Source organism: Coturnix japonica, chromosome 7 (assembly GCF_001577835.2).
Source record: "Coturnix japonica isolate 7356 chromosome 7, Coturnix japonica 2.1, whole genome shotgun sequence".
Taxonomy (NCBI): Eukaryota; Metazoa; Chordata; class Aves; order Galliformes; family Phasianidae; genus Coturnix; species Coturnix japonica.
Window position 1 is genome coordinate 6,542,532 of NC_029522.1, and position 15,129 is coordinate 6,557,660.

The 15,129-nt window shown below is 41.0% G+C and overlaps 1 protein-coding gene across 12 annotated transcripts in view; it reads left to right on the top strand.

Annotated features, from left to right (window-relative positions):
- Window positions 1-15,129, top strand: part of UNC80 (unc-80 homolog, NALCN channel complex subunit) — a 120,496-nt gene that overhangs the window by 30,211 nt on the left and 75,156 nt on the right. For 5 of the 12 annotated variants that reach the window (XM_032446031.1, XM_032446027.1, XM_015867943.2 and 2 more), the window contains exons 14-22: window positions 197-343; window positions 2,133-2,280; window positions 3,534-3,682; window positions 4,473-4,639; window positions 5,327-5,428; window positions 6,656-6,870; window positions 7,379-7,485; window positions 8,807-8,966; window positions 13,454-13,626. In XM_032446031.1, the coding sequence (XP_032301922.1) occupies window positions 197-343; window positions 2,133-2,280; window positions 3,534-3,682; window positions 4,473-4,639; window positions 5,327-5,428; window positions 6,656-6,870; window positions 7,379-7,485; window positions 8,807-8,966; window positions 13,454-13,626 (1,368 nt within the window). The remainder of the gene's footprint in view (window positions 1-196; window positions 344-2,132; window positions 2,281-3,533; window positions 3,683-4,472; window positions 4,640-5,326; window positions 5,429-6,655; window positions 6,871-7,378; window positions 7,486-8,806; window positions 8,967-13,453; window positions 13,627-15,129) is intronic. The other 7 variants (XM_032446032.1, XM_015867944.2, XM_032446033.1 and 4 more) reach the window with 5 other exon arrangements.

The window sequence follows — 15,129 nt, forward strand, 5'->3', positions numbered from 1 at the left end:
ATGTAACTTATTATAGGACGTTTAAAGAGAGGAGCCTGGTGCTCTAATTTGGAAAGTAATTGCAATACATGTTTTAAGAGTTACAACTTTGTAACAGTGTCTGAGGGCAGTATTGCGCTATGGTTTGTTGAAAGCAAAGTGCTAAGAAAAAGCCAGTGGTTTTGCTAAGGTTTCACACCAGCTTTCTGTGATTCAGGATGAAGGTCCATCTATCAGCACCCATAGGCTGGCTCTCACAATGCTTATCAAAATTGTGAAGTCTTTGGGTTGTGCCTATGGTTGTGGGGAAGGACATCGAGGGCTCTCTGGAGATCGCCTGAGACACCAGGTATTCCGGGAGAATGTAAGAAAATTAAGCTCATTAAATTGTCCCCCTTGTACTTCTGATGTCAGCTGCTGAGATTTGTCTGACCCCTCTGTAGCTTTTTATTGTATTGAGTACAAATGTGTTTCTCTTTGTCTGAGCACATAGACTGTGTTGCAGCCCAGCTGTTGCAGATTTTCAACTTTCATGTAACTTTCTGGACCTTGGGATTTGTTATGAGTGCATCTGAGGCCCAGGGTATGTTGCAGCACCCAGTGCAAAGGTTGTGTGAAAAGTCATGAATATACTGGAGCAAAGCCCCGTGTGTGCTGGTGTAAGACACTTACACTGATGGAATTCCGCCAGAGTATGCTGTTTACAAGAGGTGAAGCTATTTTAGGTTGCATATCTAAATCCTGGAGTTTAAGTAGCTATGTCAACCTTTCCAATGATAATTACGACTGGATGCTGCTGGGCTGCTTCATCAGGTCCTGATAGTTGAAGTGCATTGTGCTTGCAGGCATGTTCTTGTACAGCAAGTAAGTAGAAGACTCGTGCTCTGTGGAAGGACAAGACGGCTGGTTACCACTGATTCATTGTACTTCAGGGTGTGCTCAAGCTGAAGCATTGGAAAGTGCTCAGAATGTAACCCGGATGTTGAATTTCAACCAGAATTTGACTCCCCGAGATCAGTCCAATGCCCTGTCAAATGGGAGCCTTCCAAAGATTCTCTCCAGCACATAGTGCCTCTTTGCCTTTTGTGCTCGAACCAGATAAGCAATCTGATGACTGTAATGAGAGTTTACCCCCATCCGTTGTGGGGGTGGGAGCCAGGTGTTTCTGCGTGGCTTTGGTTGGCCTTAGCCATGTCAGGAGAGCTGTAACTTGATGCTGGAATCTGAGCTAGATGGTTTGAAGATGGATTAACTGCCTCTGTATCAGTCACCATTACTCTGTTAGTTGGCTTGAACGCTGGGTTAGGGGTCAGTTAGGCTCGAGCTGAGCCAGCGAAACGTTTAGTCCAGAGCATGACATTATACATAAATGAATAGGTCTCTTGGAGCCAGAGTTCCTACCAGGCTTATTGAACTGGGTCTTTATGGGAAGAGATGTCTACATGTCTAAGTCTGCAGTTCTCTCTGTGTGTTTGTCTAGTCAGACTGCTTTGCATGCGCCATTTGTGTTGGCTGCATGCACAACTCACGTCTGAGTTATTGGAAAGCTAAGCACCTTTTTGTAGGTAGCAGAGAAGTTGATGCTCCCTGTAAAAGCTGATATTTCAGACTTGCTAATGCAAGTTTACAGGGAGCCCCAGTGGGATGGGTACTTTTCTGATAGGAAATCAAATGCTAATAGCTTTTAAGTAAGAAGCTAATGATATAAGTTGATCACTGGGTGCAGGTGAACTGGCTTTGATCTGGGCCATCAGCTGAAAATCAGATGCTTGAATCTAAGAAATTTTTTCAAGGCAATAAACCTTGACAGAGGTGGTACATTCTTATTTCATTCATGCTTAATGACTTTTTACCTTTAGGGGGAAGAGGGGGGGGTGAGTCCTTTAGACATGGCTGAGAAAAACTTTAGCACCACCTCCAAACAGTGGCACACATGGAAGTCCACTCTCCCCTTGTGCTGAATTTGTTTGTTTCAGGGGTAGACCTGTGTTCTGTTACAGAACCTAAATGTTCTGGCTCCTGGCAAAGTTTACTTTAGATAGGAAGGCAGAGCATTGACTAATAGCAAAAGAGGACCTCAAAATACCCAGTTGCAATAAGTGTATCTTACACATGTAATTTGATGTGATTAGATTTGACGGATGTTGTTTCAGGCTCAGAACTGCCTCACAAAGCTGTACAAACTGGCTAGGATGCAGTTCCGCCAGACCATGAGGGATTATGTGAACAGAGATTCTCTTAATAATGTGGTGGATTTCCTTCATGCTTTACTGGGATTCTGCATGGAGCCAGTCACAGACAGTAAGTATGTCTGGCATCAGAAGTTCTTATCTGAAGTTTCTATTCTCAAAACTTAACAGATAATACTCCTAGCAAGCACAGGCCAGCAGAGCTCAAACTCATCTGATTTTACCACCTAGTGATCACATGTAGTGATCATGCAGCACCCAGTGCACCTGAAATGGAAAGCTTCTCTTTTGATTCATCCTACCTGTTGTTCATGGCTCTTCAAAAGAATTATTTTCATTCAGTTATGCCTCAGGCTGAAGGTTTTCTGCTTCATGGCATGAGCAGGAACCGGCTGAAATGGCCTGTTTAATCCGTGGATTATTCTGAATGGGGATATAATTGAGCATTAAAACCCTCTGTGGTGCCTCAGGTGAGGCAGGAAATAGCAGGAACAGATTGAATAAACAAGAATATAAACATGGAGATGTGCATAGCTGTAATGTAAGTGTGTGTTAGTGTATACTTATTTTTTTAGGAAAATTATTTCAGATGCCAAGAGAATGACTGGACGTTTCTGCTTGGTCACTGCATGCGACAGCAATTAACAGTCACTGTTTATAGAATAGAAAATAGAAATAGCAGTTCCCCAGTATCTGGGGAGTCTGTCAGCTCTATTAGATTCTCTTTGATCTCAGGCATTTCAGAGACTGCATCAATAAAAGAGTAGCAGGCTTTTATGCAAAAGATGTTCACAGGAAGTTTCCTCAGTATTCACCAATTATTCCCAGGCTTTGAAAGGTGACAGCTCATGCAGATTTTGGGAAGTCTTTCGCCTTATAAAACTGGGATATTTCTTGTCTTATAAATGTGTAATGCTTTTTTGAATCTTTGACAGCTTGGTTTTCTTTTGCACCTTGCGAGAACAGCCTTCCTCTAGTTCGAAGGACTGTCTTCTCATGGCCATTGTCGCTTTTCAGTTTAAAGAATAGGAGATGTTCAGTTAAAGTAATAAATAGAAAAGCTACAAGTATTGTTCAAATTTAATGTCTTATTTTAAGTGAGAGATGCGGATAAACAGAAGCCAGACTCACTCTTATCAAGAAAAAAGACAACAGATACAACTGTTTCTGGGAAAATTATATCCTTTTCATTTGTTTTCTCCTCTGCTAATTTTTTTGTGAGGGGGGATTGCCAGATCTGAGGATAGGATTTTAGGTGAGGACTAGCCCTTGTCCTGTGTATCTGAATACCATAACGTGCATTGTAAAGTTGTCTTTTTAAAAGCATTCTAAGCAAGGGGGTTTGCTTGTTCTTCAATTTCACAGACAAAGCTGGATTTGGCAATAACTTCACCACAGTGGACAACAAGTCTACGGCACAGAATGTAGAAGGTATTATTGTCAGCGCCATGTTCAAGTCATTGATCACTCGCTGCGCTTCCACCACGCATGAGCTACACAGTCCAGAAAACCTTGTAAGTACTTGATTTCGTATTTGCAAAGTTACTTTTTCATTTGGGTGTGACCAGAGAGGTTTAACAGAGTGGATGAACTCAGTTTAGTCGAATATGTTGAACATAGCAATATTTTTGTTGTTGAAAGCTGGCTATGCACTTTCTTGCTGAGAGTTTTTAGAATAATGCAATATCTGTCAGTATAGTTCACAGATGAAAAACCAGGTCTTTTAAGCCTTCCTGTCCATTCTCTTACCCTTAGAGGTACGGGTGACTTTTCACGTCATAGCTATGTATGAATGTTCAAAACTAAAAAGAGCCATAAGTGTACGAGTAGGTTGGGGAATGACTCATTCCTCTCTCTTCACATGATATAGTGCTCTAAAGTAATTAAGAAAAATCCCAAGACACCCACTGGTTTTGAAACAAAGCTTGCAAGGCCTTTATGCTTACCTCTCCAGCCCATCATTTTGGCTTTTTCATGCCTTTTTAGATTATGGGCTATAAATGGGATAAAACAGGCCTTAAGTCATTTTTGCAGCTTCCTCATCTAGTCTCTGATACCTCTACGTTCGCTTTAGGCCTCTGAAGATCATCTTCTATAACAGTAATGATCTTTGTGTGTTTCTTCCAAGTGCTTCAAGTGGCAGCTTTTCTCAGCTGGAAAACACAAACCTTGTCCATTAAGAGTAGATCAGACAACAATCAGAGGAAGTAATTGCCTCCTGAATGACCTTAGAAACAATTGATTCTCACTGCTTCTTTACAACCTACAGACTGATCTTTCTTTTCATTATGTCTTCCTACCCAGGGCTTGTACTGTGATATCCGTCAGCTTGTTCAGTTTATCAAGGAGGCTCATGGGAATGTCTTTCGGAGAGTGGCACTCAGTGCCCTCTTAGACAGCGCTGAAAAGTTAATACCAGGAAAAAAAACAGAGGAAACGGAGCAAGAGCTGAAATCTTGTGGCAGCAAAAGGTTGGTGTCTGGAAAGAAACAGGTGAACGACTGGCTTGAATATGGCTATATGAGTGTATGCACTGAATACAAATGAAGAAAGTCCAAGGGCTTGTGTATTCTGTCTTCATAGTCTATGTTAGTTCCTGGTGTACAGAATTGCACTGTGGTGGCAGCCTCCTTTAAAATGTAATGAACTGAAACAATCATAGATTTGGAGCAAAGGATGTTAACCCTTTCCTACAGGAGTCTAAAGAAAACAGAACAATGGAAACACTAGAAGAGGAAAGGCTAAAAAAAGTAAAAGAGCACAGTGCAAGTCCCACAGTGCTGTATGTTTATAGTTTTTATTGTATGTCACATCCTGTGGGAGACTAGTGTTCTTTGTCTGACAGGTAAACCTTCGTATGCAAAACAAGTCCCTGAAAAAATATAATCCTGACATGCTTCTTATCAAAAAGAAACATGCTCTGAGGCTTGCTGGGAAGAAGGATTATGAATGTTGAAAGCCTAAAAACTTCAGACGTTCTCAGGGCTATTGCCTTTTTCAGGTGATATATATATAGAGAGGCACTAAGTAAACTGAGAGTGCATCCCAAAAGCTGTTTGATTGTTCAGCAGCACTGATTTCCTTGTCACGTAGCGATGTGATGAGCATGAGATGAGCCATCCATTCATGGTATCTGATGATTTACATTGTCTGTATAGATCTGAGATGGGAAGTGTCATCATTGACAAAGGTCAGGCATCAGCTGCACCCGATGAATGTCGCAGTTACGTTTCAAGCCGCCCAATGCAAACTCCAGAACAGTAAGTAAATATTATTTTGTTATGTTATTGCTGGCAGCTTCTGTCTAGGATTAGTACAAACTGGGAGGACATCCAAGAGTTGTCTCCCTGGATGATGCAACAAATGTGTTGGAAGTTTTATGACCTGCTGGTTGCATCAAGGTGATGCCTATTTTCGGTGCTGCCAACTGAAATCAGCTTGATTTTCATGGGCAACAACCTGAGGTTGTTTAAAGACACCATAGTAACTCGTCAATATCACTTACTGTCATAACCTTGAAGATGGCGGAAAGTCCTCGGAGCTGTGATCAGCTATTCATGATGCTTTGTTTATCCTTCTGGGGGGGGTGGCTCAATTTATTTTCAAATTCTAAGTTGTTGCTAAGAGATATTACTCCTTTTTTGCCCCTCAAGAATTGATCTTGGCCCCATAGTCTTCTAAAACTGTTGCATTTCCCTTAATAGTAGAGGCGCTTTACCAGTTTCTTTAATAAGTGAACCAACCTGCAGTTAAGCGTTGCACATTTGAAGCTTCTGTTACTTAAGGATTTCAGAAAGTTTTGTGAATAGCTACTGCTCTCCTGAGTTACTTTGGACAAATCATTTAATTTCTTTGGGCCTTGAGTACCTATGTCTTGCTAAAGTGTTTTGAGATGTGCGAATGCCAAAGCTCTATACATTTCTTGTGCGTTAACTAAGCCTGCAAAGTTTGTCCTTTGCTGGGACTGCAAGGATAACAGAAAGCCTTTGGTTCCTATGCAGAATTGAAGCAAGCTGTTCTACTCTAGGCACTGCCACAGCTGTAAGAGATTGCAAGAGTATAGCAAAATATTCTGTTCCCGTTGCACTAAGTTAATAATAAGTGAGGCTCCAGCAGGTTCAGAAAAACTATCATGATGTCCTAAAGCTATTCCAGTACACATGCTTGTAGAAAGCACCAGTGTAGTCTTACCAGTGCAAGTCATTTTGGTCTATAGAAGACGATGTGCTGTTTTCAGTTGTGCAATTGGAAAATTGGAAGGACCCATTCTGTGGGTGAACTCTTCAGAGTGGAAAAGATACTTAATTTGTACCTTGAGCAATGTTTTATGTGCTCAATTTGATTATGTTCTACTGAGAAGAGTATGTTTGGAATTCAAAATGTAGCAAGAGAGATCAGTACGGGGCTGTTGGAGGAGGCCTTGTTGCCCTGAGCATCCAGATTTCCCTGAAGTTCAGTTCATGTTTTTCATCTTTTTTTTTTTCCAGTGATGAACAAAACCAAGGTGCCGTTCTGGGACGCAAGGACTTCTGGCGAAAGATGTTCAAATCACAGAGTGCAGCAAGCGATACCAGTAGTCAGTCTGAGCAGGACACATCTGAATGCACCACTGCTCACTCTGGGACCACTACAGACAGACGCTCCCGTTCCCGTTCTCGACGAATCTCCCTTCGAAAGAAACTCAAACTCCCCATAGGTAAATGTATGTCTGTTCTTATTCTATATACATACTGCATGTGTGGAGAAACACAGATATATCTCCTAGAAAATGTATTTTATCATAGTTCCTTATTGTGTATGTTTACTTGATGTTCTCTGTATCGAAGCTGGGAGATGCTGCTTTCTCCATTTCATAGGTAGAAAACTAAAGCAAAGGGAACAGTAAGCAATTTACCAAAGGTAACAATATCTGTGGCAAAAGAGATCTCCAAAGTAGCAGACTAACACCTCAATCTTTCAAGCATTCTTCCTCTCTGTCAAAGAGAAATATCCAAATAGCATTTAGATAAAGCATGTGTCATTTACAAGTCTCAAGACCTGGCCTTGCATGGTAGTTAATACACGTAACATGTCATGGTTGCTTTCTTCTTACCTCCTGTTTTACCACACCCTGGCACAACCATTTCAGAGAAGTATGATGTGATTGCTTATAAATAGGTTCTCCTTGGAAGCATTTTCAGAACTGTTCTGAATAGCTTAATCTGCAACAGGGAACTGGCTGAAGCGTTCTTCCCTGTCTGGCCTGGCCGATGGGGTGGAAGATCTCCTAGATATCAGCTCTGTTGACCGTCTGTCTTTCATCAGGCAGAGTTCCAAGGTAAGTGCTTTGATTCCATTTCAGAGACCTTACAAGGACAGGATCCGACTTGTTTCACCTGCCCAAGGAAATGCTGTACTCAACATGGGCATTGCAGCCCAACGTGACTGACTAGTAACATAAATCTAGAGAGCAGATCACATGGCAGTTTGAAACTGCACTTCTGCAGAGTAAGGCAGTCTAACTTCTTAATGTCAATCCTCTTGTTAGAGTAAATCATAGATATTTGAGCCAGGTACCAGGGGTCCTCAGAGTGAGGACCAGGAGAAAGCTGTTAGTCCTGGCAGTAGGTGTTACAGCACTTGCTGATCCCTGAAAGCAAGGAAGTCTTTTACTTTTTTTCCCCATTCTTTACTCATTCCTGTTCTTCAGTCCTTGCATGGTAGGAAAAACTAGCTCCTACTTAATAGTATGTGTTTGATCTTCTACCAGCCAATTACTTGCATCCCTCTATGAAACAGCTTGGTGGTGCTGCACTATTTGCAATTCCATCTGTGTTGCAGGATTTCTAAATAGTGTCTCTCTCTAAGTGCTGATGCATTGCCTTCTGCAGCAATTGCAGCATGTTGTCTCCTCTAGCTCCATTATAGGCTTTTTATAGAAAGCAGCAGCGTTTCCTCCTGCCTTTAAATAAAGATGGGTTAGTCAGGGGACAAGCTATACTTGTGCACCAGTGTTATCTTTCTATTGTGATGTATTGTCTAGTTTGTCCTGTGCTGTGTAGTACTGGAAAATCAGTGAGGACAGTCTTTAATGAAGCACTGTTAGTATTTGGTGAAGAGTGAAGACTGTTTTTGAGAACAGTGCATGCTGCTGTTAGGGAGGTGTAACTGAAACAGGAATGAAGTGCAGAATGCTACTTGGTAAGAAAAAGGGTGTGAGTTGTTAGGTGCTGGAGCCTGATTCTCTGCACAAGGGACGTGGTAGTGGTGGCTGTGGTATGTGGGTGACTGTGTTATGTGAGTGGCTGCCTGCAGACATCCTTCTAGGACATGAAGATAACTAGGTAAAAACCTCTGCTGTAGTTGTCTGCCTGTCCTTGCTCATGGAGAAAGAATTGCAGATCCTGTAAATACCTGTAAGGTTTAACTGTTAGCCACATTTTTCTATGCTTCCTTTGTGCCTTTACAGCCTGTTGTAACAGACCGATCATTTAAGCAGAAAGATTAAAAGATTTAGTACTTCAACATGTGTAAGACTCACTTGTGTAGCTATGGTGATTCACTGTGCCACAGCACTTCCCTAGATGCTTTATGTCTAAGCAAAGAAGACTGAGAGGGGTAGCATGGCACAACCTAACCTGCCCTTTGACTTTGCACAGGTGAAGTTTACCAGTGCAGTGAAGCTGTCAGAAGGAGGGGGGCCAGGAGGTGGCCTGGACAACGGGCGAGATGAAGAGGAGAATTTCTTCAAGCGTCTTGGTAAATGGCGCACCTGCCGAAGACACCCATCCAAGCTTCATCACACAGAAGAAAAAGATGGTTAGAAATCAGGGTTCTCGTCTCCTTTTTTTCTTTCTTTTTATTTTCCTTTTAAATCTCCTTCTGTATTTCATCCCTTTCCCTTTTTTTCTGCTTTCTCCATCGTTTCTGTATCCATTTTAGCCTTCTCCAACTTTTTAGTCTTGGTAACCGTTTTCTTTCCCTTCCTTCTTTCTTTTGTTTTGATTTAGAAAATTCTCTAGCAAAGTCGATTTATTATTTTTTTCTAGACTATTCAAATAAATTATGCAAATACAATATTTGGGCTTTGAAAATCAAATTGAATTTGAACAACACACTTGAAAAATTAACGCTTGCTTCAAAGCACCAATTCAGTTTGAAATTAGGTTTGTAAATCCTAAGATGACAATGGGTATTCCATCAGTTTTTTTGTTTTGTTTTTTTCCCCTTCAATTTGTGACCATTTGCCAGTTTGAGCAAAGATCAGCACTGATGAAATGGAAAACCCTGCGCAAATCTTGTTAAAATTACCTCTTTTCTTCTGTGTTTGCATGTCTAATGTCTGCATACCATTCGTTAGGGATGCTGTCCCTTTATCATAGCACACAAAATAATGACAACACTACTTTTCCACAAAATGCATCTTCAAAATCAGAAGTGTTTGAAAAGTGCCTTTATGAATACTACAATGTCCTGATATGTTCTGTTTTCAGATGTCATGCAGTCATTCACTTGCTCGTGTCCTCAGCTCAGAATTCATCTTTTTTGTTCAGGAAGATAAGTCTTGAAGTTTTACTGTTGTATTTTGAAACAAAGCAAAAACAAACAAGAAAGAAAACCACCACAAAACCCAACTCCCAAAAACATGTAGAAAGGAGTAGCTTTCCTGTTTCATCACGATTTCTGTACTGATTACAGTATGATCCATTATCTGACATTATGGTTTTCATTTTCTGACATTGCATTCTGGCACTGTGCTGTTTTATACCATCACCTGTCCCAGACATGATAGGCCATTGTTTAGGCAAGTGATATTAGCGAAGGATGGGCACATCCCACGAGTGTAGGTCGATTATCATTCTGCTGTGGTAGAAGCACAGTCAGCTGTCTCCCAAGTTAAAAAATATTACTCCTCTAAGAATTTCTCTCAGCCCAGCAGCTTGTGTGGTTTTAGCTGAAGGTGAAAATCCCCACAATAGAAGAAATTGCATCTGCTACATTGCAATAAAGTAGGTGCTGAATGCTTCAACTATTTTATGTCCCAGCTCTCCCTGAGAACTAATAACTGAAGGGTGGTAAGATCTTTAGTCTGTTACAGCTGTTTCTGCATTGCTCATGTTGTTACGTGCTTCATATTTTCTTGCAGGAAACATTTTCTTTTTATCTTAATGCTGAGTTTTTCCCGCTGTTAGTTTGCTTTTGTGTAGGGTGCCTGTATTGTTGATTCAGTCTCACAGTTTTAGTCTTGGCCCTATTAGCAGAGAGTGGTACAACTTAGGCCTGTAGAAAATTCACATGACGTGTTAGTTCTGGGCTTTGCGAACTTTTTAACACTCAAGTCCACACTGGTTTTGATAGGTAAGTGCCTTAGAAATGTGATAATATAGGTGATACAATGGGTTAAAAACAGAGACCATTACACGTGAGGATGAGAAACAGGCAAATGGTCTAATGATGATGATAAGGAGAGTTGTCTGATCACTAAGGCAAAGGAAGGGTGTTTAAAGCTATGCTGCGAAGTGTGACAGTTAAGGGAATTATTGTCACTATGTCCACACAGGTATCTGGTATACAAAGAAATCAACACAAGCAATAATAATAGTTTAGTTGTATGTGCCTGCATGTACTTATATATGCATATTGAAATTCATGTGAGGCCTTTTCAGGGTGGGAGATCTTAGGACAGTAGAACAGGCTCTTACAGAGGGCTTTCAAATTTGTAATGCTTCTGTATCTTCCTTAAGAGTGTACAAGTTTTGTGTGTATTCTGAGAACAGAAGCGTGTTGAGGTAGCTGGGTGTGCTATTCAATCCTTTAAGTTTACAACCAGAGACGTTTTTTGGAACATAATTCTACCTTTGCACTCCTGTCATTTATGATACTGTACCATTACAGTGCTTATGCTTTTCCTCTTGTGTTTTTGGGCTTTTTAACATAGTAGACAAAATTAAAGAAAAAAACCCCAAACTATCCATACATTAGAGTAAATAGGTCGAGAGAGAGAGAGAAAGAAAGAAAGTGAGGTAATAAAACATGAAATAAGTTGCCACACTTCTTATAAACTGTCATTGTGATATATCATCTAGACCACTGGAAGTTTTTGTCTACTTTGGATATGTGTGTATGCACATCTGTGTGTGTATATTTGTATGTGTGCATGTGTATACATATATACACACATAAGTACATGCACTTTCATGCATCAAAATTGTTTTGTTTTCATGTTCTTTTCACTTTTTCTGAGAACACAGCATATATACAGAAGTGAGTTACAATATGTTTAAATTGAGAGGTTTTATGATCCTTCAGGAACTTAATGAAGACATTTTGGTGACTACAAAGGGATTGTGTGGGCTTTCGTGGCAGAAAATATGGAAGCATGTGGTAAGGCTCCAAGGGGTGAAAGCAAGGGGAGAAAGCAATTTTCCCAGGTGGGTTCATGGACACCCAGTATCCCTACTACAGTAGGAAATAGTTTCTGTTCACTGGGCGAGATTTCTCTGAGGCCAAATCACACTAACCCTTTGTAAGCTGGATACAGTCACCCTGCTGATAGCAAGTCTACTCCAGGATTGATGTAAAGGACAACCATCAGTTGCCTCTGAAGGATTCTGTTGCAAAGCTTCAACAAATTCAAGACTGGGGCTGTAAAGGACTGCAAAGGACTGTAACTATTGAGGCTAGGTAGTGCTTCAGGCATACTTTTCTGTATCTGAAGTTCATGTTTCTGTTCTTTATCTCATTTGGGCACTCCCATAACAGGTCCTTACATGGAGAAAATTCTTTGTACCTGAGATGAGTTAGTGTTAAAACAGCCATAGCAGGAAGACTCAAACAGGGCATTGCAGGCTGTAAGGAAACAGGAGGAGTTGAGAGAAAAGAGTATTTGTGCCTACTCATCTATGTAAGCGTTCTGCCTGTTCTTTCTACTTTTTTTAGTTTCTGTTTGTTACTTTTTGAAATGTTTCCCAACATGTGAATGTTTTGTTTACTTCTAGACTACCTGCACCTTCAGAGGGGAGAGAAATGGTACAGATAGCTTAAATAAGTTTACTGACATTTAGCATACCACTGTTTTCATAGGGGGAAAAAAAAGATCCACATAGCCTTTTTTGTTGTTGTTGTTGTGACTATTTGTAGTGTGTAAATGCTTTCTAGGAAATGTTGGGAACTGAGATCTCAAATTGATTTTCATTGTTCAACCATTCTTTCCTGGAGAGGAAGTGCCAAAGTGCTGTAGGGCCATTTTGCCAGATCTTCCGAATCTACTTTTGAAACTAATCTTGAATCCTTCATGCAGCCTTTTGTTCTGCAGTGCTTAATCCTTCAGTGTTCTATAACCTTTTGTACCTCATGTAAACAGAGAAAGTGTTATGGATAAAAACATAAAGCCCCAGAAGCTGGCTGTTCTTGTTTTGGCCAGCCACACTGGCCTCAAAACTTCTTTCTTCATTTCCTTTGTCTTTCCATTACTGTCTGAAATCTGGGTAGAGACTACATAATGGTCTTGTGCATTAGGAAGCACTGATTCCAACTTGCAGTGGGATTAGTCCATTTATCATGTGATCTCAGTATGTAGTTTAAAATAATGTTTGAAAGAAGCTCTAGTGAGATTCCTAACTCCATTTTCAAAAGGAATTTTTGTATGGGAATCTTCCATCCCAAAGAATGCAAAGCACTTCAAAGGAGCAAAGCTGGTATGATTAAAGATACTTAAAACAGAATCCCATCTCACTTCAGGTATTCTGGTCATTGCAGTAGATGTTTGCCTTTAAATTAGACATTATGTGATTCCTATATAGAATCTTTACAGTGTTTGCTACTTATTTTTGTGTCATACTACATGACAAAATATTGCTTAATGTATGGGGAATAAGATTTATGTATGCTTCACTTTTAAGTTAGAAGCTAATAGATTAGTGAGGTAGGAGAGCATTCAAGAAAAAGAGCCAGTAAGAGTGTTTTTTGCTATTTAAGAGGTGGGGACAAAGAGCCATGTTCTTCTTCACCTGTGCTGGAGTAGGTCTGAGTCTTCCAACCTGAGTAGGCTGGCATCGTTTAGAGGAGACATCAGACTGACCGTGACCAGAATTTGGTTTGCCGTATGCCTGTTTCACAAAAGACACAAATGTTCTAAAAATGCTTGTATTATCTTCAAGATAGCACATCAAGGTGAGGAAGGGATTTAGTCTAAAACTGTACTCATCAGGATTTTTGCACCACTTTTTTTTTATTTTATCGTTGAGAGTCTGTTGCCTTCTCCCTGCCCTTCCCTGCAATCCCCTCTGTATTCTTTATCTTTTTAGGTTGCCATAGCTTTGACGATCACATGACCTCCAACCAAGAAGGAGGAAAATCCAAGAACGTTGTGAACCTGGGAGCAATCCGCCAAGGGATGAAGCGCTTTCAGTTTCTTCTGAACTGCTGTGAACCAGGCACTATACCCGATGCCTCCATCTTAGCAGCTGCCCTAGATCTTGTAAGTCATTCGTGGGTGTATTTTACCTGCTGAGTTGAGAGTGTGTGCTTACACAATGATCTGTTGTCATTCACTAATGTCGGTCATGCTGCTGCAGAAAGCAGATAAAGCATTATAGGAATGTCAACTGGTGGTGCTTGTATTAGCTGGAGTTTTAGCACCCGACTGGATGAATGTGCAGAGAAACTGGATCTCTTTTTTTATTAGGTGACTCCCCACCACTTTACCAGCACAAAGCTTTTGTTGTCAGACTTAAGTTTTGCTCACAGCCATTTTGCATCTGTTCCTAGTGTCAGTACTTACCTTCAGAATAAGGACAGGAGACTGATTAACTACCTGGGGAGGCACAGATAGCACTCAGGAGTTGTGATACACCCTCACCAGAGCCTGTCACTGGGAATAACATCAGATGCCATTGTGCATGCCTTTAAATGTAGATACTGCTAATTTGTAGATTTAAGACACAGAAGTGACTCAATTCAGTCCCTTGCTCATGACACAACTGAGTGTCTCTATCTCCTGCCTTCTTTTCCTTGTAGGTGCTCTTTATATTGACAGTCCCTTTGATTTTTAAAGCAGTGGCTGTCAGCCTGCACTTCGTGGGCCAGTGGGACTCTGTGTTCCCACAGCAAAGAAGCTGTGGGAAGACAGCAAAGAAAAGCCTGGCAGTGTTTCTAACTTCTCTGCACAGTGTTCCTCTGCTTCTTTGTCTGGATGTTCACAATCTGAGAAAGATTGAAAGCCACTGCTCTCTGAGCATCCCTTTGTCCTCCTACTTCTCACCTGTTTACAGTGTTATTGCTGTTTCTACTCGTATTGAGTTTTTTGCTCACTGCTGGGGGTGTCAGACCTTTGAACTCCCCCATATTCTGCTTATGCTGTGTCCTGAGCTGTGCTGCCTTGTCTGCCCTATAGTCCTAGGGATAATGTACTCTGTGCACTACCCATTTACATCCTTAGGTTGCAGATGCAAGCAGATTTGCACTAATACCAGCCAAAAGTCACTGTTGCAAATCAGGTTGCAGCTTTTTTAGTGTCCATTTTCCAGTTGAAAGCCATTAAAAGAATTGCTGATAGTGAAACCTGCTTTACAGTCTGGCAGTCAGGGTTGCAGTGAGCTTGGAAGGTGAGAAGCGTAGTCACTCCTGCTGTGTGTACAGCACAAATCCATTCTTCAAGGCTGCCAGACCACTGCTGCATTGTGCACAGACAAGGAAGATTCACTGCTGTCTAGTATGTCAGTAAAATCCTTCTGGGGATGCAGTATTTTTGAACTTATAAATGGGGCTGTGGAACTTAGATTTGGCAATTATGTCCTGACAGTGTCATAATTACACATGCTGAAGTCACAGACGGGCTTATTCTCTGCTAGTGTATGAAGTCAGTTAAAAATTACTAGTACAAGTAACTACCCCAAGATGTCTGTTCTGACTTCTGGAAGTTTCAGTCTTTTTCCTTTCCTGTGGACTGATGCAGATGGCTTTGGTGAGGGGCAGCAGTGTA